Source organism: Panicum virgatum, chromosome 5N, assembly GCF_016808335.1.
Source record: "Panicum virgatum strain AP13 chromosome 5N, P.virgatum_v5, whole genome shotgun sequence".
NCBI lineage: Eukaryota > Viridiplantae > Streptophyta > Magnoliopsida > Poales > Poaceae > Panicum > Panicum virgatum.
This window is the reverse complement of record NC_053149.1, coordinates 19,031,320-19,052,217: the sequence shown is the minus strand read 5'-3', so window position 1 is coordinate 19,052,217 and position 20,898 is coordinate 19,031,320. Positions and strand designations below refer to the sequence as shown.

Genomic DNA, 20,898 nt, shown 5'->3' with positions numbered 1-20,898 from the left:
ACATGCATGCATCAGGCGCTTAAATATGCATTCGTCTTGATTTTTTTTTTCTGGAAAAGCTAAGATTGCATTTTTAAGTGTTGTGCTGCTGTCAACCTGTCACAAAAAATGGGCAGATATATAGACGCAGTCCACAAATTTCTTTAAGAAATTTAAAATGACATATATGTGCACATCCAGATCATACCTGGCACCTCAGCTATTCGCTTACATTATTTCGTTCAGCACACATATAATTCCAACGCAGAGTGATTGTTTTGCCTCCTTCTAACTTTGTTTTCCAACATACCATTTTTAATATAGTCCATAATTTGTGCATGGATCGAGGCATCGACCTCTTATCAGCTTTTCCATTTAGTTTCAGGACTGATATTGTAATATCAACTTCTTGTGAAATATTTAAACAACATTCGAGAAAAACAAATATTTAAACAAGCTTATTACCAGAATGATAATAAGCTTATATTCTATCAATGGGGGAAAACAAACTCTAAACCATCCTCGCAAAAAAAAAAACTCTAAACCAAGCCAGCAAACAATTTACTCTGCCTTTCTCCATTCGCCATGTGGCAAATTTGGTTCTAATTAAGTTCTAGCTAGCTAGCGGTCACTACTAGAAAACGGGCCAAAGGTCCTGGCCAAAGGTACCAGCTGTTGTTGCAGCCGGTACTAGCTGCAACAACAACTGGTACCTTTGGCCAGCGGCGCTCAAAAGCAAGGGGTTTGGTACCGGGTTAAAGCATCACCCGGTACCAAAACCCCGTATAGGCATCGGTTAGTTCCACCAACCGGTACCAAAAGAACAAGGAGGAATAGGTACCTGTTGGTGGCACCAACCGGTGCCTAATGAGCGGACAATGGCACTGGGTTTTGCCATGACCCGGTGCCGCCAGGTGTCCATCACAAAGGCACCGGTTGGCAACTTGAACCGGTGCCGATGCCTAGTGTTTGGCACCGGTTGATGAGTAATTTATTTGTTTCTCCTTAAGTGTGCGAGACAAAAACAAAGAACTGATTGGTGCGGGTACTACGTATACGACTTCTTGCACATCATGATTCCATGCGGGAAGTCTACTACGAAGGACCTAAGAGTACGTACAAACCGTTCACTAGTACATCTTCATAATTATACTAACGCGAATGATGTTAATATATCAGTCTTTTTTTCCTAAATGATAGATGTCTTAAATGGGGGGATGAATGTTATTCTACCGATCGGATCAACGCCGTGTGCGAGCAGCTCGCCGAATTCATTTTGAATGAGATCCTGGATCCTAGAGGCGAGTTCTACCACGACGGTCACATCAATAGAGGACTTTCATCGACGTCCTGAGGGGCCCACTAGTTGGACTATAAACATGACTTGTACATTTGTAAATATTTCTAAACGTGAAGCCTTGTTGTTTGTATATTTGTAAATATATTAGTTTAGCTAATTAGCTTAATTATATGTTTGCATTTGACTTTTAGTTAGTTTCAAATATTATGTGAAATCGAACACGACCAATGAACGTTACTACTGTAGACCTCGGTTATGCTTAGCAATTATAAAAAAATAAATAGTAATAAATAAAACAAATAAAACATGATTTGGGAAATAGAGGGAAAGATCATTGGTACCGGTTAGAAAGACCAACCGGTACCAAAGGGGCTGCCAGCTTGCGTCAGCGTGGCAGCCTCTGTGGTACCGGAAGACCAACCGGTACCAATGGATGCCTAAGGCATCGGGTGAAAAACCCGGTGTCCTAAGGCGAGGCCATTGGTCTCGGTTTGCGGGTACTTATGGTTATTTTCAACCGGTTCTGAAGGCCGGTTTTTAGTAGTGGGTGCTAACCATCATATCTAATCTCACAAAGAATACATAGCAATTGTATATACTGCATGTACGTGGAGTGCTTTTGTTCGGTACCCAACTCATTAGCAGGCCTACCAGGGTGGCTCTCGGGCAATCCAGCGCCAACACAACTTGCTCGCCACGGATTCGGTCTTGTCAGTGATCTTTTGCGGCGAAGTTTCTAGTGATATAGTTGCGGTTGGATCCCACGTAGCAGTCTCGGTGTAACTCCATCTTTCTGGCCTTGGAGCTTTTTCGGCATTGGATCTTGATCCGATGTCAAGATCAGCCCTACCTTTTACATAAGATAACTCGATCACTTCATCTCTTGTGTATTTCTTCTCTCTCTCGTACCTCTCAGTTTGATGGAGCCGCCATGCCACTCACCTCCACGTTCCTTTGCCAGGCTGCCAACAACCTCCTCCCTCAAACGTCGTTGTGTGTGTCCTACTTGCTTTCTTGGTTTCTCCTCTTAAACTGTTAGAGGAAACTCGGTTCTTGCTTCATTTGCTTCATTCTAGTTTGACGCCTACAATAACCTCTTTAGAGCTTGACGCCCCACCACATATGTCTTCCACCACCACGATGGGTGGAGTGGTGGTGCCCCGCCTCCACGCCATCTCGCTCGATCACAACCTACCACCACTAGGGGTGGTAAAGGGCCCAACATTTTGAACTAGAAAATCTAAGGATCGGGCCCTAAAAGGGCCGGGCTCTAAATATATGTATTTTTGAACTAAAAATTTTAAGGGCTTTATTGGGCTGTGAAGAGGCCACTAGGGCCATGGCCCATTACCACCCCTAACCACCACTATAGTTGGCCGGCAAACCATTTTGGTAAGCCTAAGTCTTAATTAGCTCCAAATCTTTGGTGGACTGATCAAAATTTGACCACTCACAAATTCAGATAATGGTTACACAAATTTTCAATCGACTAACATCGAACAATTCATCCATAGGATCCTTATGGAAATTGTACGATCTTCAATATTTTAAAAAGCGGTTTTAGAATTTAGCAATAGTTTTGTCCGACAGTAATCATGTCACTATATAGCCCGCTATTTCTTCTGCAATGGTCATATCAGTGGCTATCCGGATTCCGGAACCCCTATAGGCCATATCCGGGCTTCTAGCATAATTCATGTATTTATATTCAAAAGCACTACATGCACTTTTTACTTCGAATTTGCCATTTTATATATGGCCTAGTTTGCAGGGATTGACTTCCTTACCTGGAGATCCAGCTTCTCTTAATTAAGAAATCAGCAAGGGGTGTTTATCTTAGTACTCAAGTGTGAGATGTTTTTAAGCAATTTCGCATGAAATTGGTACCAAGAAACTAGGCGTATAGCCCGCGCATTTGCGCGGCTAGTATTGAAAATTCAAAAATTCGCATGTCGTTATATCCTTACTTAAAGATTATACTATTTTTTTTACCATGCATCACCCTATTCATTATCGTAATTTGTATCTTATTGTTGGTTAAAACAATTCAAATATGATCTACCTATAATAACAATTTGATTTATTGAGCTTTAATAATATTATGCATATAATTATTTGATTTTGGTTAGTTTTAGTTTTTACTAATAGTACATGTTTGTAACTGATACATAGTTAAATGGTATTTTATATTTAATTTTTCATAATGACATTGGTGGGTGATTTTTAATTAGGCACAGGAGTATTTTAAGCTAATTTTATCATAATGGCAGTGGTGGGTAATTTTATTTTTCTATTTTTCTCCGATTAACGTGGGAATTTCTAGTCCTTGAGAGCGAATGTGGAGGCTCCGTTTGTTGGCTAAATAATAAGATAACTAGGCGTATAGCCCGCGCATTTGCACGGCTAGTATTGAAAATTCAAAAATTCACATGTCGTTATATCCTTACTTAAAGATTATACTATTTTTTTACCATACCACTACAAGATTAAATTCTAAAACATCATGGATTAGTATAAAACGCCATCTATGATGATTTCGTGACGATTTCGAATAACGTCATGGATTGAGCGTCACAGATTAAATCAAGCGACGTTTTTTCCGTAATCGTCACAGATTGGCACGATCTATGACGTTTCTCAACCGTCACAAAATGGCCCGAAATCCATTTAGCCCAGCCCAAGCCCAATATCTGTGACGAAAATAAACGTCGCAAATATTATCACAGATAATGCCATGTGTTTAACTATCAATGACATAGATATTGACATGGCATCTAACATGACGGCTGATGTGGCATTCGACGTGGCGGCCCACGTGGCTACCACATGGATGCTAACGTGGACAATGATATGGCAGCGAGTCAATTTGGGCCCATTTGCATATGGCCCAATTAAATTTCTACTCATGAAAAAAGCTGAGCCCATTTTACATATGGGCCATTAAAATACAGCCCGTTTTTCTATTCAATGCATTATCATTTCAACCCAAATCAAGATATAAACTAGCATACATTCTAATCCAACAACTCATCACATACATACATGATACAACATCAAAGTTTTTCAGTTCAGCATGAAATCAGTGTAACTCTAGTTAGTCTAGCAAAACATCTCACAATTCTGAAAAACAAATAAAAAACGCTTCCACCTTCTGCTTCCTTCAGCAGAGTCTTATCATCGACCAATCTCTCTAGCTGCCTGTTCCTTGAAGCTGCGGCTCCTCCGTCCCTCACGTGTCTCCTTGCTTGCTGCAATGAGCATGAGAAAAAATCACAAACAACCCAGATGAAAATGATTAGCTGGTAGTGTAGTGGGCAGCATATAAATCACTTGTTCACAAGAAACATCAACAACGAGTTCTAGCTCAATCTGCATACACATATCCTAAACAAAGATGGGCAGACATCAATTGTATTTTACAGTGCAAGATCTTAAATTTTTTTAACATAAGCTTTTGCCCAGAATGACGAAAAAGTTGTCTGAGCGATAACGGTCTAATGCAAAGCCGGCTTCTAGCATTTGATAATTCACAATAGTATAATTCCATTCCAGACAGTACAAGTGTGCAAAGAAACCAATGGGTTACCATGGACAATAATTAAATCACAAGCACACTATAATTCTAAACTATGCTTAGCTTCTACTGCTCACCTCTTCACACATCACAGGTAGCAAAGGACAGCAGAAGGGGAACTCGTGCCGTCGTGCGTCCTGTGCACGTACGGTGGTGGTGTCATCTTTCTGATAACCAACATTTCTCGGAGTTCATACTATTTCTCCATGATCAAGGAACTGAAGCCACCATCAGTTTACCTGAAACAAATAAGGCTATAAGATACTAAGTGTTTGCAGTACATCAATCTAACAAGAACTCTATTTTCAGATAGATATATAAATGATCATCCCAGCACTTTGTACTTTCAGTCTAGCAAAATAGCAGAGAACACCTCTGATCCGAAGTTCTAAAAATAGACATAGCAAAGTCATGCAGGAGCATATCTAGAAATATTTCTCAGATTCTATCCATGCTAAACCAGTCCACTCTATCCTATTAGTTTACCCATCATATTATTAATTAGTATAGATGCTGCACATAAGAATACTAGAATCTCTAATTCAAAGCAAGCAGCCATCACAAGTCACACTCGAATTGAAAGCAAGCAGCCATCACAAGTCATAAGGATGCACACCAAGACTAAGCTAATGACAGCTACTCACAGAATCATGCTTTCATGCAATGCAATAGACACTTAGAGTTGGCATAGAAGGATTAAAAAAAAAACATCCACATCTGGAATATACCATGGAAACTCAAGCTCTTGCCCATGACCACTTTAACATATCAAGGGAATTGCACAGAGAACCTGAAAGAAAGAACCTGAAAGAATATAAATCCTTATGATAAATCATTCTTTCAATGCAGATCACAAGTTTATTTTTCTTCAATGAATCTTAAAAAATAATGTATACTTGGTACACGAATCTGCAAAATAATATCCTTTCTATCCTAGCAGGCATTTTAGCAAACAGTTGGGGCACATAAGGGAGGAGGATAGGAACTGAAGGAGACGAACAGGTGTTATCGTGGTGGAGGGCTCGCTGTTGCTGCTGCCTGCCCTTCCACCCACGCCTTGCCAAAGTGGAGCCGTGCGCCGTGGCCGGTAGGCCCTTCCGCTCGCACCTCGCGGAGGCGGGCGGCGCGGGCGCCGTGTAGTCCTTGTGCAGCGTGCAGGCCCTGGATCCCTTCCCGCCGCTGGATTGCAGAAGGAGCAGCAGCAGGCGCGGGTGGTGACACGGCTGGCTGCTCGATCTGAGGAGGGACCTCGGCCGCCAGGGTAGGAGACGTCGATGAGAGGTTGTAGCCGCGCCTGGATGACGGAGGCAGGGTCCTGGCCGCCGCAGCGGGATGGCGGACGAGGAGTGGAGGCCGCCGCGGCGGGTTGGCGGCGGAGGCTTCGCGGCCGCCGCGGCTGGCGGCGGAGGAGGACATGGGAGTGCGGCGGCTGCGGAGGAGATGCGGATGAGATTTGAGGTTTTCTGGGGTATTTGAGGCGGATGCGGATGAGATGTGTGTATTTTTACCAAGCTACCCTTCTACAGTTGGCTGCTTCATACAACAAGTTGGGGGTATTATCGTAATTTGGCTGTGAGTTTTTTTTTGCCTGCCGCACTCTGGACTCAAAGGAGTGGGCGGGAGGAGGGAAAACTGAATTCAGCCCGCACGCCTACCTTGTGAATTGAACTATATTTCATCTAAATAAAAAAATAAGACACCATTTAAAGTAATTTGCAAACCAAAAACTATCACGAGTATGTTATTTTTTCCCTGTATAAATAAGGAGCCCAGTCATGAACTTGTAATTTAAAAAAATAACCAAATTTGATCTTTTGTATCATGTAAGTGGGCTTTTTTGTGTTTTTTTATCTCAATTTGAACTATGGGTGCTTCCAACAAGATTTGAAAAATTGAACAAAAAATATATTTAACCTGCTATGTCCCATTTTAAACCATGTCCAAGAGATAGATGAAAAATTCTATTGCCTTGTAGGGACAATTCAAAATTCTTGCTCCAAAGTATCACACATAACAATCATCATAGCATGTAAATGTGATAAAAAAAATGGTAAAAAATTATTTTGCAGCATATTTTAGGTTCATCAGTTTGCCAAAAAAAATAAATGATTTGGATAAAGAGGTAGTATACTTTGCTCATACATGGATACATCTCTCATATGGTTTCATACAACTCAACTCAAACTTTAAGATTTCAGTAGCACATAATATTTTCGAAGTTGTATGAACTTCAAATTTGGATATGACCTCATGTTAAGCATAACATTGTACAATATGATGTCACATTACCAATTGTTATGCAAAAAAAATTGTGGCTCTGTTGGAGAATCGAACTGCGGTCACCAGCAATCTAAGTTAGCGTCTCAACCATTGCGCTACCCGTGCACATTAGTTCCCTTGTGCTTTCCTTATAACTCAAGTCAATCTTTGAGATTAGACTACTTGATAATATTTTCGAATTCGTATGGATCTCAAATTTGGACTGAAGCTTATGTTGACCATAATAATTGTTATGTAAAAATATGTATTTCTATTCTATGCTTAAATGAAAAAAACAAGATATATGAAGAAGATTTAAAAAATCATAATTGACTTAAAAAAATGCAATTACACGAAAGAACATGATTTTAGAAAAATTTAGGAAAAAAACCATCAAATTTGAAATTCATACGAGAGAGAAATACCAGTTACAAATTTTAATCCTGAATTAAAAAGAAAATATCAATTAAAGTTGTGTTTTTCGCATCGCCCACGTGGCGCTACACTAAAATATTTTTAATGCCCATCAGTCACAAACAAAGCGTGTACTACAGTGGTAGTACACCGTTTTTACCATAGCCAGGTTGCACGTTCGAATCCTCGGGAGGACAAGTTTAGTTCTTATTTTCCAGAAAAACGCCGACCATTTTCACTAAATCTCCTAATGCGCTTGTCTAACGTGAGTGGGTTACCAGCCCAATGGAAGATGGGCTTCACTCAAAGTCTTTCGAAGCCCATTCTGCCTCAATTTTTTGATGGCTTTGTGAGCGTGATGAAAGATACTAATAAAATTAGTTACCACTAATTACCAGATGGTGTGATGGTAGTGCTCTCGAAAATGAGCACCGTGGTCCAAAGTTCGAATCGTTGGTCCTGCAGTTTTTTTACTTGAATATTTCTGCTTCCAGATTTTATTTTGGTCTTCAAAGTCCAATTTTTTTTCTTGTCTTTAACACTCCTGCGTCCACATGTTTTTGCCTTCAACATTTCAGCGTCCAATTTATAGGCCGACTTCTCTCTAACCTTTATTGTGAAAAGTTTCTCTAATTTTTTTTTCAAGACATTCTTCTATTTTTCCCGTTGGAACATGATGATTTTTAGATGTTGTTCGTGACGAATTTGCTTAAACGTCACAATGTTTTGGGCCGGATTGTGACGAAATAGACAAAACATCACGATTTTTGGGCTTGGTACCCATAACTGCGAATCTGTGACGTTGTCTGAAAACATCATGAAAAATTTGTCATAGATTAAATGATTTCTTGTAGTGTACATCACCCTATTCATTATCGTAATTTGTATCTTATTGTTGGTTAAAACAATTCAAAGATGATCTATCTATAATAACAATTTGATTTGTTGAGCTTTAATAATATTATGCATATAATTATTTGATTGTGGTTAGTTGTAGTTTTTACTAATAGTATATGTTTGTAACTGATACATAGCTAAATGATATTTTATATTTAATTTTTCATAATGGCATTGGTGGGTGGATATTTTAGGCTCATTTTATTATAATGGCAGTGGTGGGTAATTTTATTTTTCTATTTTCTCCGATTAACGTGGAAATTTCTAGGCCTTAAGAGCGAACATAGAAGCTCCGTTTGTTGGCTAAATAATAAGATAATGATGGATAAACTAGCCGCTTGTACCAAAGTAGTATAGTAACACTTTTCCTCCCTCATTTTCTTTTTGAGGTTACACAGTATACAACTCGACACTCCAATTTTTCCTTCCTCAATAAGTGGCGAAGAGTAATCGAAAAAAAATTGTGGTGAAGAGAGGGAACGCATGATCCCAAAGTTAATCGTGCAGAGAAGATCCCACACGCGGAGAAAAGAAGCCTTCCATCTCAATGGCCATATAAAATTTTCGTCCGTTCCAACTCAGCAGCCGCACTGCCCGGCCAACCGAACGCACCTCGCACCCACAAAATCCGGGAATCAGGATCAGTCCAGATCCCAGCCGAGACGAGACCTAACCGGCGGCCTGCATGCCGGCCGGCCGGCAGAGGGTCCTGCTTGCCATGACAGCCACAACGAAGCGTGTGCGGCTCGGCCTTTTGGAGGTTGGAGCTGGCTGCCTTTTGATTTGTATGGCCATCTGGCCTTGCCCCTTGGACATGTTCCAAGAGCTAGCCTTCGTTAATCCCGTGGTCACCATGATTGATTTGGTCCCTTCCGTTCCGTGTCCCGGCCTCTCTCGCTCTATATAACAAGCCACCCCAGCAGCATCTCTCCTCGCATCTCAAACAGATCACCAGAGAGAAGAGAGAACTCCTCGAGAGAGATACAGAGAAAGAGCGAGCGCAGAGTTAAACAGAGAGCTGAAATTCAACTAGTCCTGCTTGCTCTTCTTCCATGGAGAGAGTTGCATCCAGCTGCGTCGGCCTCCTGGCTCAAAGGTCAGTTGCTAGCGATGCCATGACATGAATCTCAGGCGTGTTGTATGCTTGGAGCTTTAATCTGTTTGATGTGTTCTGTCAAAAAAGTTTCTTTTGTTTTGACGAGTTCCGATCCTTCTTTTGGACATGATATTGCAGGAGGGCCTACTCCGTGGCCGCGGCCATGGCGAAGGGAGCCGGGCGGAGGGCCGACGAGAAGACGGCGGCGGCTGCGGCGGCCAAGCGCGTGATGGGCAAGAAGGAAGTGAACACCGCTGCCGCGGCGGCGGCGGAGAAGACGGCGTGGGTGCCGGACCCGGTGACCGGGTACTACCGCCCGGCGGGTGGCGCCAAGGAGGTGGACGCGGCGGAGCTGCGCTCCAAGCTGCTGACGCAGGCCACCAACTGATGAATCGAAGTCACTTTGACTTCGCGAACCATGACTCCATGAGTTACCAGCCGAGGTAGCTTGTCTTGATTTGAGATTTTCGCGCTCGTTGATCGCCGGGGCACCGTGGCCTAGAGCATGAGGGCGCTGTATCTTTGCAGCATATAGTAGTTTCGTCGGCGACTGCTTCATCTGATTTACGTTTTGGGACATACAATTTGCAATCTTCTTGCCTGCTGGCTCGTGACCTTCTTGACTACTATACAGTCCAGAAAGAAAGAAAGAACTAAACGTGTAAGGTTCAGTGTTAATTATATTTCAGCTTGTGTTTTTCCTTTACGTTTCATATGGCTAATTTCAGTTTGACCCGTTACAGTTAACTTCTGCCAACTGAAAACTTTCTCTATTCCTTCCAACTGTGCATGTTTTTTTTTTGAAAAGGAACTGTGAGTGAATTTAGTAGTGGATCGAGTTTTGGTCCATATACAAATGCACGTATGGATCTTTTGTTTTACTACTTCCTCTTCATTATTATGCCAACGACGACATACATCGGCCGCTGAAATAAGCAAATTAAACCTTCGCGTCCCGGCCTCCTATAGAAGATCAAATATTTTTTTATGTGAATCTGTCACCATCTGAAATCCTGAATATATTTTCTCGGAGAATAATCCTGAAAAGAAAGTCAGATTGCAAGCACACTAATCCTGCAAAGAATAATATTTATCCTGAAAGTCAGATTATTTATCCTGAAAGTAATAATCCTGAAAAGAAAATATTTATGCAGCACACAATTTTCTTCTGCAAATTGCAAGCTGACATATACCCGCCCAGATCATATTTGTCAGCTCTTTAATTATAAAAGTAAGGGCATGGGGATTTTGCTTTCATATATATATATATATATATATATATATATATACACGCCGCGTAATGGAGTCAAATATAAACTGAAAAGTTCAACCAGAATTATATATATATATATATATATTTATATTTATAAAATTGAGTCCACCACCAGCTCTCTTTCCCAATGTTATATTTGTGCATTTCACGATTCATATTCGTATGGCAGGCCATGGAGACTGATCGACTACATACTTAATTAGTTGCTTTTTTCTTTTTGTTTGTCACAGAATCGGGTTATTGTATAGTACCAGACACTGCAAGAATGCAGTTCATGTGGTGGGCATGACTGAATTCTTCACTCTACTCATCTGTTATTCATGTTATTCACGAATTTGTTTTGTTGTGACTTGGAGTATATATATAGTTCACAACAGGATAATAATATATATTTATTAATAATTATTTGATGCTGTCAGCTTGTCACGCCCGCTAATTATATTTGCCTGAAGAGAAAAATTATGGGCGGAGAGAGATGCGGTGCTCAAATTTCTTTTTCAGAAATTCAAAAGCGACATATATATGCGCATATCCAGATCAGTTGTACCAACTCTGTATGACGAGCAAGGATATATAGCTGGGAATGGAATCTGTTTCCGTCTGCAGTTGGCCTCTGCCAACTCTCTCTCTCTCTCTCTACTTATTTATGGAGGGAGTGCATGATTCGCGTTTGGTATACATGCAGATGGATGGAGAGCATAATATATCGTGTGCTCTTGCGTTTTGATCAGAACCGCCGTCACGATCGCAGCATTTCTGAAAATTAATTATGGAAAGAAGAGGCCAGCACATTTCGTATATATACTTCCTGTCCCAAGACTTATTATTAGAATATCGGAAGCTTAATTTCTCTAGGTGTCAACGTCTGAATCAAAAAGTTCCATGGACCATCCATGGCAAATGGCAGCTGACATGTCAGCTAGGCAAGCCCCATTGCTATAATAATGCTGAATTCCTGATCCATGAGCTATATATATTCCCCTCTGAATCTGAATTAATTAGAACAAAAGTATATCCTAACTACTGATTGTTCATCAGTTTTTGGCAAGCACGCACATGATGCGTATGATGATTGATCACAAACAAGAAACAAAGACACTGAATTATACGTAAAGCATGCAGCCATGGCGCCAAGAAAACAAGGGCAACTTTATTAATTTGTCTCGGCAGCATGCATGTTCGTCATAGCTAACGCTCGGCGCCACGGAGTAGACCTGCACGGGATCCCTGTCGGCGCTCACCCTTTCGCGGCTTCGTTCGTGGATTCGGCCCGCGATAGCTCTGCACGGCGGTTACCATTAGAGTCGGGTTACGCAAAAGCAGCAATGTTAGGCAACCAGCTGTACATACTGTAAAGTGAAGTCCGGCCGATTCATCCCATCCGTATGGAGGAGGAAGTGAAGCAGAAGCTAGCTAGATGCCATCTGCTTTGATAAGTCAAGAACACATGACACAATGCCAAGGTGGCTGGCTTCTCTCGGAATCCATCCACCAGCCCCAACTCAACTTGCCCGCCACGGATTCGGTCTCCCCTCCGTCGTGATCTCTTGCGGCAAACCATCACGTGTGTGGCTCTCGTGGAACCCAAGGCTTCACAGAATTTTGCTTATCATCCATTCAATTCTAATAGAGGTGACAGGTGAGTCGATAAATTCTACTCAGATCTGAAAAATGCAGCGGCGAACATTTTAATTTGCACGGCTGGCGATCAGCCGTATCGATCATCCGGCCGGGTGTGCGGCCGCGCGCGCAGAGAGGATCACGCGCGGAGAAAAGAAGCCTTCTCTATGGAGACGCCACCACTCCTTTACACAGGAGACGCCATCATCGATCACAATCCACGTACGCACGCACCCACACATCGTATCTTTCTCGCCGCCGGCCTCCACCCAGCCGCGCGGGGCGTCGCCGTGGGGGTCTTCGCGCCCACAAAGCTCCGGGAATCCGGACCGGGCCGGGCTCTGGATGATATATATGATAGCCGCGACCACCTACCGGCCGGCACGGCGCCGGGCCCATGCTCGGCGTAGACGGCTGCGCGCTGTGATCGCCGAGCTTTTGATTCGTATGGCCATCCGGGCGTGCCCCTTGGGCGTGTTCCAAGAGCCTTCGTCGATTCCGTGGCCGTCATCGTTTGGCCCCTTCCGTGCCCGCTGCGTCGTCTCGACTCCCGCTGCATCTATAAAAGGATAGCCACCCTGCAGCGCACGTCTCCAGCAAGACAGAGAGGGAGTGGAGAGAAGGGACTGAAATTAGCTAGGTAGAGAGAGAGAGAGCTGTGGTACGTCGTTCAGTCCTGAACTCCGGGTTCCATGGAGAGAGTCGCATCAAGCTGCGCAGGTCTCCTGTCGCAAAGGTCAGGCGCGGCAGTACTCGTGCAATGTTATCAACTCTTGTTGTCATGACGAACAAATGAATTCTTGTGGTGATCTGATGTGGATGCGATGATGGTGTGTGCAGGAGGGGGTACGCCGTGGCCGCGGTGGTGGTGAAGGGACCCGGGCGGATGGTCGTGGAGAAGGTGGCCAAGCGCGTGATGGGCAAGGAGGTGATGAACACCGCGGCTGCGGGTGCGGCTGCCTCGGCGGAGAAGACGCCGTGGGTGCCGGACCCCGTCACCGGCTACTACCGCCCGGCGGGCGGCGCCAAGGAGGTGGACGCGGTGGACCTGCGCGCCAAGCTGCTTCCGCAGAGGGTCGCCAACTGACCGAGTGATCGATCAGTTCAATTGTTCAAATGGCGGCTTAGCTTGCTAAGATCTCCATGCGCTCGCTGTCTCGCTGATGGCCGGGTAACGAGTCAGCCAACGAGGCCTGGAGCAGGAGGGTGCTGCTGTGTCTTTGAGGCATGATATATATAGTTTGGAGACTTTGGGGTTGGGGAGTGCTCCACCGTATGAGCTACTTATATACAAAAGAACGTCCATTTCCGTGACGTCCTAAATTATCTGATCCGGCAAAGATTATGATAAACATTTATAAATGTTGGTGTGTGGAATTTCTTTACTTTATTCTCATTTCTTCAGGTTTAATATTCAAACTCTGGATTTTGTTTTACCAAATACACAGTAACCATTTGAATCAATTCCTTGTGTGTTGAGGCCACAATCCAACCCGCCGGTGTTGTTACCGTGTTGTTTTTCTTTTTCCTGATTATGGCCTCCTAAGGACATAATCTTGTATTTTTTCTGCTATATTAATAGAAATGCACTCGTCGAGTGTTGTTCGTTTAAAATTCCTTGCCAAAAAATTATTTATAACCATCTAAACTCAAGAAACATTCTTGGGCTGAAACCTTATCACCAGCCCATTCCATTTTCCACCTCGGCCCAAAGCCAAACCCAACAACCTACTCTCACGTCTCCTCTGTGCGACGCACAGAACGGGAGCATCACTAGGGCAATCGGCAATTAATTTTAAAGAGAAATAGCAGTAAATATGTAAAGGAAGTACGATGCTCAGAGAATTGCATGATCTGTTTTTTTAGATTAAGGAAAATTCCGATCTTGAACATTCATAAATGAATATCTACAACTAATAGACAAATACAGTACGCAGACTGCCAAATATATTAAGGAAGAAACACCGACTAGACTCAAAACTAACACCAAACAGCTCAAACAACAAACATGCTGTCAGCAACACAGCAGTAGCACAGGATAACAATCTTAAGTAAAAACAAGAGAGATCAGTTGACAAATCAGCAAAAGCAAAAGCTAGCCCTCAATTCTTCTTCTGAAGTTCCAGCCGTTCTTGGTAAAAACCTCTTGCGTTGCTGCGTACTGCATGCTATTTGAGAATTGAGATTCAATTGAGACTATAATCCTTTTAAAGACAACATTCTGTAATCAATTTTGTTTTTTAATTAACTCATTGCTGGGACTATGTTTTGTTCTGTAGATTTATTATTTGATAGGAGTCCCTATATCATTGTGGAAACTATTTATTAATTATTTTGGGAATGTACAAAAGCACGGAAACCATGTTTCATTGGCTCCCATGGAAATATGACAACCTGTAGCTATGTCCAAGATCTTAGTCGGACATAAAAGATACTATTGTAAATAATAATTTTGTGTATATATGGTTTTTCAAAGGTACTATATTACATACAGTAATCTAAATTCTACTGAAATAATGGAAACTATGGGTTGGTTGAAAATGGCAATGAATAACAATTAAGTCAACTGTCTCGTGGTATAGGATACTACAAGATTGATGCAGTAGCACAAAGCAAAAACCGCAAACAGTGACTACTATATAACTATGAACAGCATGAAGGAAAAGTGAGAATATATCAGATGTTACACATCACACCTAGATCCACTATTTTGGTTCTTACTAGCTCCTAGAGGTACTTAAACCGTTTTGTGTGGAACTGGCTCAAACCTGCTAGATTGGGAAAATGAACTAAAGCCAGCCCACAACTACTAGATGGGCCGGGGGAAATAAATTAAAACCAAGAATATCTGTTTGGGGTTTGGTTCACCCATCGCACCTTTTGGCACAAATTGGTGTGAACACCACCTTTAACCCCAATTTTTGGCATTTATGTCAAGTTTGTTACTTGTTGATACCAGATATAATATATGACAAACAACCAAAAAAATATTTTTTTCTGGATAGTCAAATGTATGAATCTTCACAATATCTTCATGGACATTGCCTTTCTATGACAAATTTTCCGTGCCAAGATTCTAAAATAGTAAAATGTAACTGGACCAATGGGGGCATCATCGAAACTTACAAACAAAAATGGCACTCATCAAAGAAACTTTACGTGCTTAATAAAAATGAATAATCCCCAATCACTAGGATAGTGGTAGGCACACTCGTGAAGTCTGACAGTTTTTAAGACCAGCTTCTACTCCAGCATGCCGCGCATCAAACACGGCTAGATGCTTCTCCTTGGCCGTATCAAGCGTTTGAAGCTAGAAGAGGAGCCGCATCTTCCGATGTTTCTTTGCTGCTCTGGGAGGCTTTGCTGTTCATGTAGATCGCATAGATGATCAGCTGGATCGTGCCAAGGATGAAGCCTATCCCATTGGGGATCTGCAGAGATTACACCGAAGAAAAATGAGCTGTGTCAGAAAGGTATGTAACAAGTGAGTAATCTCTTGCATTACGCGTGAGGTGAATGACGGGCTTACCCCGAGAAAGATGTCTCGGTCAAGCACAGCGTACGTTGCCCAGACGCCTCCGTTGAGGAAGAGGAAGAAGGAGAGGAAGAAGGGCATGAATTCCACACTCTTGGTGGTGATCACCGTTTTCTGTACGTCCACCACAGCAATGTGTGAAATTTTTTTCAAAGAAACCTTAAAGAGTATTGATTGAAACGCATGACATGTTACAAAACTGGAGTATTATACAGTTGTAAAAAAATACTCCATAATCACAACATAGTGATTATGTAGATATAAGATAAAGATTTGCGCATATAGCGACTACTATGTGATTCATAGTTTTTACTATACATATATAGTGACTATTTATGTATATTGTGTTTAGTTGTATAGTAAAATTTATAAATCTAAAAAGTCAAAATGATTAATAATTTGGGACCGAGTGGTATTCTAGCCGCGCCATATGTTGCTTACAGTGCATGCCCAAACGATGCAGAAAGCGATACCCATTGAGGGCCTGTCAGACTGAATTTGGCGCGAGGCGCGATGCGCGATGGGGTTGGTTTCACTGTCGATGGAAAAGAACAACAAATTCAGAGAGCGAATCGCCATCTAACAAGGCCCACAAGAATAAGGGCGACAAAATAGGAGGCCCGGCCTGTCAAATTAAGCTCAGGCCGTCATGGCCCATGGTGTACCCTTTATATTCTGTCAGGTTTGATTTTTGTCAATTGCCACGTGACCCAGTACTTCGCCAGCGAAAGGATAGTGACTGGCAAGGAGACATCCTGGCATGATGTGCTTGCTGCTATTACTGCCATGAATAAGACAGGCCAGCAACACAGTGTGCTGACATGAGGCTGCCACATCACGGAGATCAGCTCAGTGCTGTTTATTTACGGGTAGTTGTTCTATAATTCTAGAGTTAAGCTGCTAATGAACAACGTTTCTTGGTCCTCACATCCACAAGAAAAAATTCGATCCAAATGAAAATAGTAATTAAGTTGCCAATTGATCGGGGTATGTAGCTACTGGGAAGATAATGGTGAGCACGTAGCTACGTCCTACAAGTATCTCCCGCACATATGTGCTAGCTCAAGGATCAGAAGGCACCTTTTTTAATTAAGTCGCAGCTTATCCCATAATCTCATGAATATATATGATCGTGCCGGCTTTCTCCTTCAACTATACGTATTGGCGTATTGCAAGAACTAGATGCCGTACAAGTAAGTGCAAATGGACGTTGACCAATCTTTTGCGTATCCGACCCCTTACGAAATTGCAGCTTAAATTATGCAGAAATTAGTTCCTAAAGTTGAAAATCGAACTTGAAGCTGTCTCTTTTCATTGCAAATTGAAGTTTAAACAGTTTTTTTGTTTGTATTGAGCTACATATGTAAACATTTAATTGATTTAGTGTACTATGACTTGGAGCTGTAATGATACTTTATGGAAATTTGTTCTTATACTTTGTTTGAATGAAAAGGAATAAAAGGCAGGGATCAATTGGATTTGGCATGACAAATGGGAACAATGAACAATCTTCTGTGGACGGTGGACCACCGGAATGAGGTCCCGTCTTTCCACATGCCCCCACTAGCTACGCCCAAATATATAAATATATAATTATATAAATATGTCTGACAAAAAATGTTTAACAAATGATTCATTGAGGTATACATATATTTATATTCTATGCATTTTACATACAGTCTATCTACGATGAATACGTACTGCTTGATCTCCCACAAGTGGAAGTAGGATAAGTAGGAACTTCTTTTTTTTTTTTTGTAAGTGAGGAACTTCTTTTTGGGGAACAGGAAATTGAGGGGCCATATATACGTACTGCTAGATCTCCCACAAAAAGTTTGTATTGCAAAATATCCCTAATTTATTGGTCCACATGTCTTTTAAGATTTGTTTGGACTTTGTGTAGCAATACTAATACTTATTTGCATTGATAGATAATCATGCAATGACAACACTACAACCAAAAAATAATAATTGACACGATTGATAAACATTAATTGTGGACTCAAATATATCAGCGGATGACAAATATGTAACTAGCTTTTCTTCACAATTATATTATATCTCCAATCTTGAACTACTTATATTTGATTGTGGCTCAAGCAACGTACGAGAATTGAAAAAAAAAGATCATTGTATCAATTATCGATCATCACATGAAAAATAACTTCATCGCTTCATGTTATTTTGCTTATAGAACCTTTTCTGGTCCACTAGCAGTTAGCTACGATAAGCAATTTAGTTTTCCCCCTTTCGCAAAGTTCAAATTTAGTAGTCAGATTATTACTGCGATTATTTTTTTAAATAAAATTGAGCTGTTCTCAAAGTCGGTCTTAATAATTATATAGAGAAAAAGAAAGAAAAGAATGTATTTTCTAAAAGAACGGCAAACAAATCAAGCCTAATTATAAAGGTAAAAAGGACGATTGATTAGTATTTAAATACGTGAGAAAAAAGTTACCATGGCAGCAAGGGGAGACCCGTACATGAGCACATTGAGGCAGGCACATATCATTCCGATCACCATAATTCTCAAGTCCAATTCACGCACTACCGGAAACGCGAAGGGTCCTGACGGTATAGGCCGTCCGTCAGGAGCCCGATCGGCAGAGCCCGGCGCCCGCACCAAATCGCCACGAAGGAACCTGCTTCTCAAATCTTATCCTCTTCGCTCCACCCCCGGCTCCTTAGAAATGTAGGCCACCGCTGCCGCCATCGCCGCTCACGCTCCTCCGTCCGCCTCCGCCTCCCCCTGCCCACGAGGTCCCCTTCGCGCCGCCGCCGCCTGCCTCCAGGCCCACGCCGCCTCACTCGAGCTCCTCTGCCTCTGCCTCTCTCGAGATCCTCACGACCCTAACCCTAGGCGCCACCTCCGCACCGGCGCCGTGCTTGCCGGCCGGATCCACGCCGGAGCCGCCTTCTCCGACCTCGGTACTGGGTGGATCTGCCCCGACGCCGCCGCATCCTCCTCCATGACCTCGGGCCGACGTTGCTCCTCCCCGACCTCGGCGCCGGCGATGCTCATCCCCGACCTCGGGCCGGCGCTCTCCTCCCCGAGCTCAGGCCAGTGGTGCAGATATGTGTGCTTCTCCACCCCGTGCACTTCCTTCTTTGCATCATTAGTTGGAATTTTAATTTCATATGTGATTTTTCAGTTAATCTCACCAACTACATCTTAGATTCTATACTTTACACTTTGATAGACTATATGGGACTACCTGCCACTGCAATTGGAGTCATTCTTTTCACAAGAGTTGCCAATTTGTTTTCCCTTGCCAAGATGCTTTTAACTAGGATGAGTTTTGATTATTAGTTCCAAAATTATTTATTTCATTATAAATCTGTACACAAGCTTGCAGGAGAATAATCATGCTTCAACCTATAGGTGCCATGATGATTTTTGTTTTAATGAATTTGAAGTACCAGACATTTGGAGGCAACTAGCTCGAGTGTACTTGCAGGTTGGCAGAATGAAATTTATTTGCTAGTCATCTATATATATGAAGCATCACTATTGTACTTTGCTGGAATCTGGAAGTTGAGTGCCTCCGTTATATCCTAGTTCTTGTGTAGATCTTGATTCATGAGCTAGCTTTTTCTTTCTCTTGCACTAATGTATGGTTAGTTTGTTCTGTAAAACATTGATCCTGAGTATGGTTCCACATGCTGTAAAGCATTGGTTCAACTGAACATTGAAATGTGGGGGGCTGTGAGCATATCTTAAGTGACACTACAAGGCATTCTAGCTTGTAAAGTCTTACAAAATTAGATGGCACAATATCAGCTATTTAAACCATGTAGATTGGTAGAAGGGAGCACAATCCAAGAATTTTATTTTTCTTCTATTCAGTATGCTCTAGAGACTACACTATTGCTTTTTTTGTCACAAATATGTGCTGACATCTTTCTGCAATCTCAGTTAGGGAAAAGTTACAAGTTAACAAAGATGTGCTGACATGTAGATTGATAGAATATATACTTTCATGGATATATGACATGTTTCCTTTGATTGCCAACCGACAGGAGAAGTGCATTTTTCCTGACAACGGGCTCATGTCGGCAAGTTCCTGACGGTGAGCCATCAGGGATCATATTCCTGACGGTATTCCAGTTTTTTCTGACGGTTTTTAGCCGTCAGGAATTTTCCATTTTCTAGTAGTGACGGATGGCGAATGTGGTGGCTGCAAACACAACTCCAAATCCACCAATGTCCAACGCTGTCGCCAGCTTTGCGGTCTTAATCTGCACAAAAGAATATAATTGCAAGGAATCCACCATTAAGATGCTAGAGTTTTTTTACTATATATATAGGCTGTCGCAAGGAATCAGGGATCATATATTCTAAAACAAAGGTTGTACTGCTTAAAAGATCCCATCACAGACCAGAAGTTGCATTTGTATATGTAGGCTGCTAGTCGTATATATGTATAGATCTGAAAAATGTCAACCGTTCCCAAATTTAATATTAAGTAAACTTCAGTAATAAGCAGTGGACAAATAGCTAGAAATAGAACAATTAAGGAATCAAATATAGTACAACAACGACATGTCTGAATTGAAGAAAAAGAATCATGAGTAACATATTAGAGCATCTCCAAGAGTTCTTGTATAATTTTTGCTAAATATAAAGATTAAGAAGACCTCTAAAAATATAGAAGACTTCCAAAAGAAGGAGCAATCCAACAGACATTCCAAATCCACTTCTATTCCTCTCCATCATCTCCATCCTCCTGCACCCCCCCTCCTTCCTTTGCTCCCTCCAAATCCTGGGCAGACATGGCGCATCCATCGTCCACGGCCACCGGCAACGGAAGCTGCTGGCGGGAGCGGGGGCAACGCGCGGATCCACACCCGGCAGCCATCGGACCAGCCGGTGGCGAGCGCAGCGGCTGCCTTCGGCCGCAGACGTAGGGGTGCGCCGACCTCGCCTCGCGCGCCTTCCTCAACCCGGCCA

The 20,898-nt window shown here is 42.3% G+C and overlaps 2 protein-coding genes and 1 long non-coding RNA gene across 3 annotated transcripts; 1 reads left to right on the top strand and 2 right to left on the bottom strand.

Annotated features, from left to right (window-relative positions):
- Positions 1-4,144: 4,144 nt before the first annotated feature.
- Positions 4,145-6,301, bottom strand: LOC120676285. The gene is made up of 4 exons (XR_005675752.1): positions 5,854-6,301; positions 5,582-5,643; positions 4,931-5,092; positions 4,145-4,527 (listed from the first exon to the last, which is right to left on the bottom strand). It is a non-coding gene; the product is annotated as an uncharacterized LOC120676285 (long non-coding RNA).
- Positions 6,302-9,205: 2,904 nt separating this feature from the next.
- On the top strand, positions 9,206-13,789 carry LOC120674634. The gene is made up of 4 exons (XM_039955785.1): positions 9,206-9,519; positions 9,658-9,904; positions 13,093-13,148; positions 13,253-13,789. Exons 1-4 carry the CDS (start codon positions 9,476-9,478, stop codon positions 13,497-13,499), a joined length of 594 nt encoding a protein of 197 aa, XP_039811719.1. The 5' UTR covers positions 9,206-9,475; the 3' UTR covers positions 13,500-13,789.
- Positions 13,790-15,379: 1,590 nt separating this feature from the next.
- On the bottom strand, positions 15,380-20,354 carry LOC120676992 (bidirectional sugar transporter SWEET17-like). The gene is made up of 5 exons (XM_039958335.1): positions 20,328-20,354; positions 20,109-20,186; positions 18,406-18,492; positions 15,942-16,061; positions 15,380-15,843 (listed from the first exon to the last, which is right to left on the bottom strand). Exons 1-5 carry the CDS (start codon positions 20,337-20,339, stop codon positions 15,709-15,711), a joined length of 432 nt encoding a protein of 143 aa, XP_039814269.1. The 5' UTR covers positions 20,340-20,354; the 3' UTR covers positions 15,380-15,708.
- Positions 20,355-20,898: the final 544 nt, after the last annotated feature.

What these genes read in the sequence shown, in the direction of transcription:
- LOC120674634 (XM_039955785.1), top strand. Translation starts at nt 9,476, where the DNA reads ATGGAGAGAGTTGCATCCAGCTGCGTCGGCCTCCTGGCTCAAAG. An exon ending in GTCGGCCTCCTGGCTCAAAG is followed by an intron (nt 9,520 to 9,657) that starts GTCAGTTGCTAG and finishes ATGATATTGCAG; the next exon opens with GAGGGCCTACTCCGTGGCCG. An exon ending in TGCTGACGCAGGCCACCAAC is followed by an intron (nt 9,905 to 13,092) that starts TGATGAATCGAA and finishes GTTCAGTCCTGA; the next exon opens with ACTCCGGGTTCCATGGAGAG.
- LOC120676992 (XM_039958335.1), bottom strand. An exon ending in CAGCCACCACATTCGCCATC is followed by an intron (nt 18,493 to 20,108) that starts CGTCACTACTAG and finishes TTTCCGGTAGTG; the next exon opens with CGTGAATTGGACTTGAGAAT. An exon ending in ACCGAGACATCTTTCTCGGG is followed by an intron (nt 15,844 to 15,941) that starts GTAAGCCCGTCA and finishes TAATCTCTGCAG; the next exon opens with ATCCCCAATGGGATAGGCTT.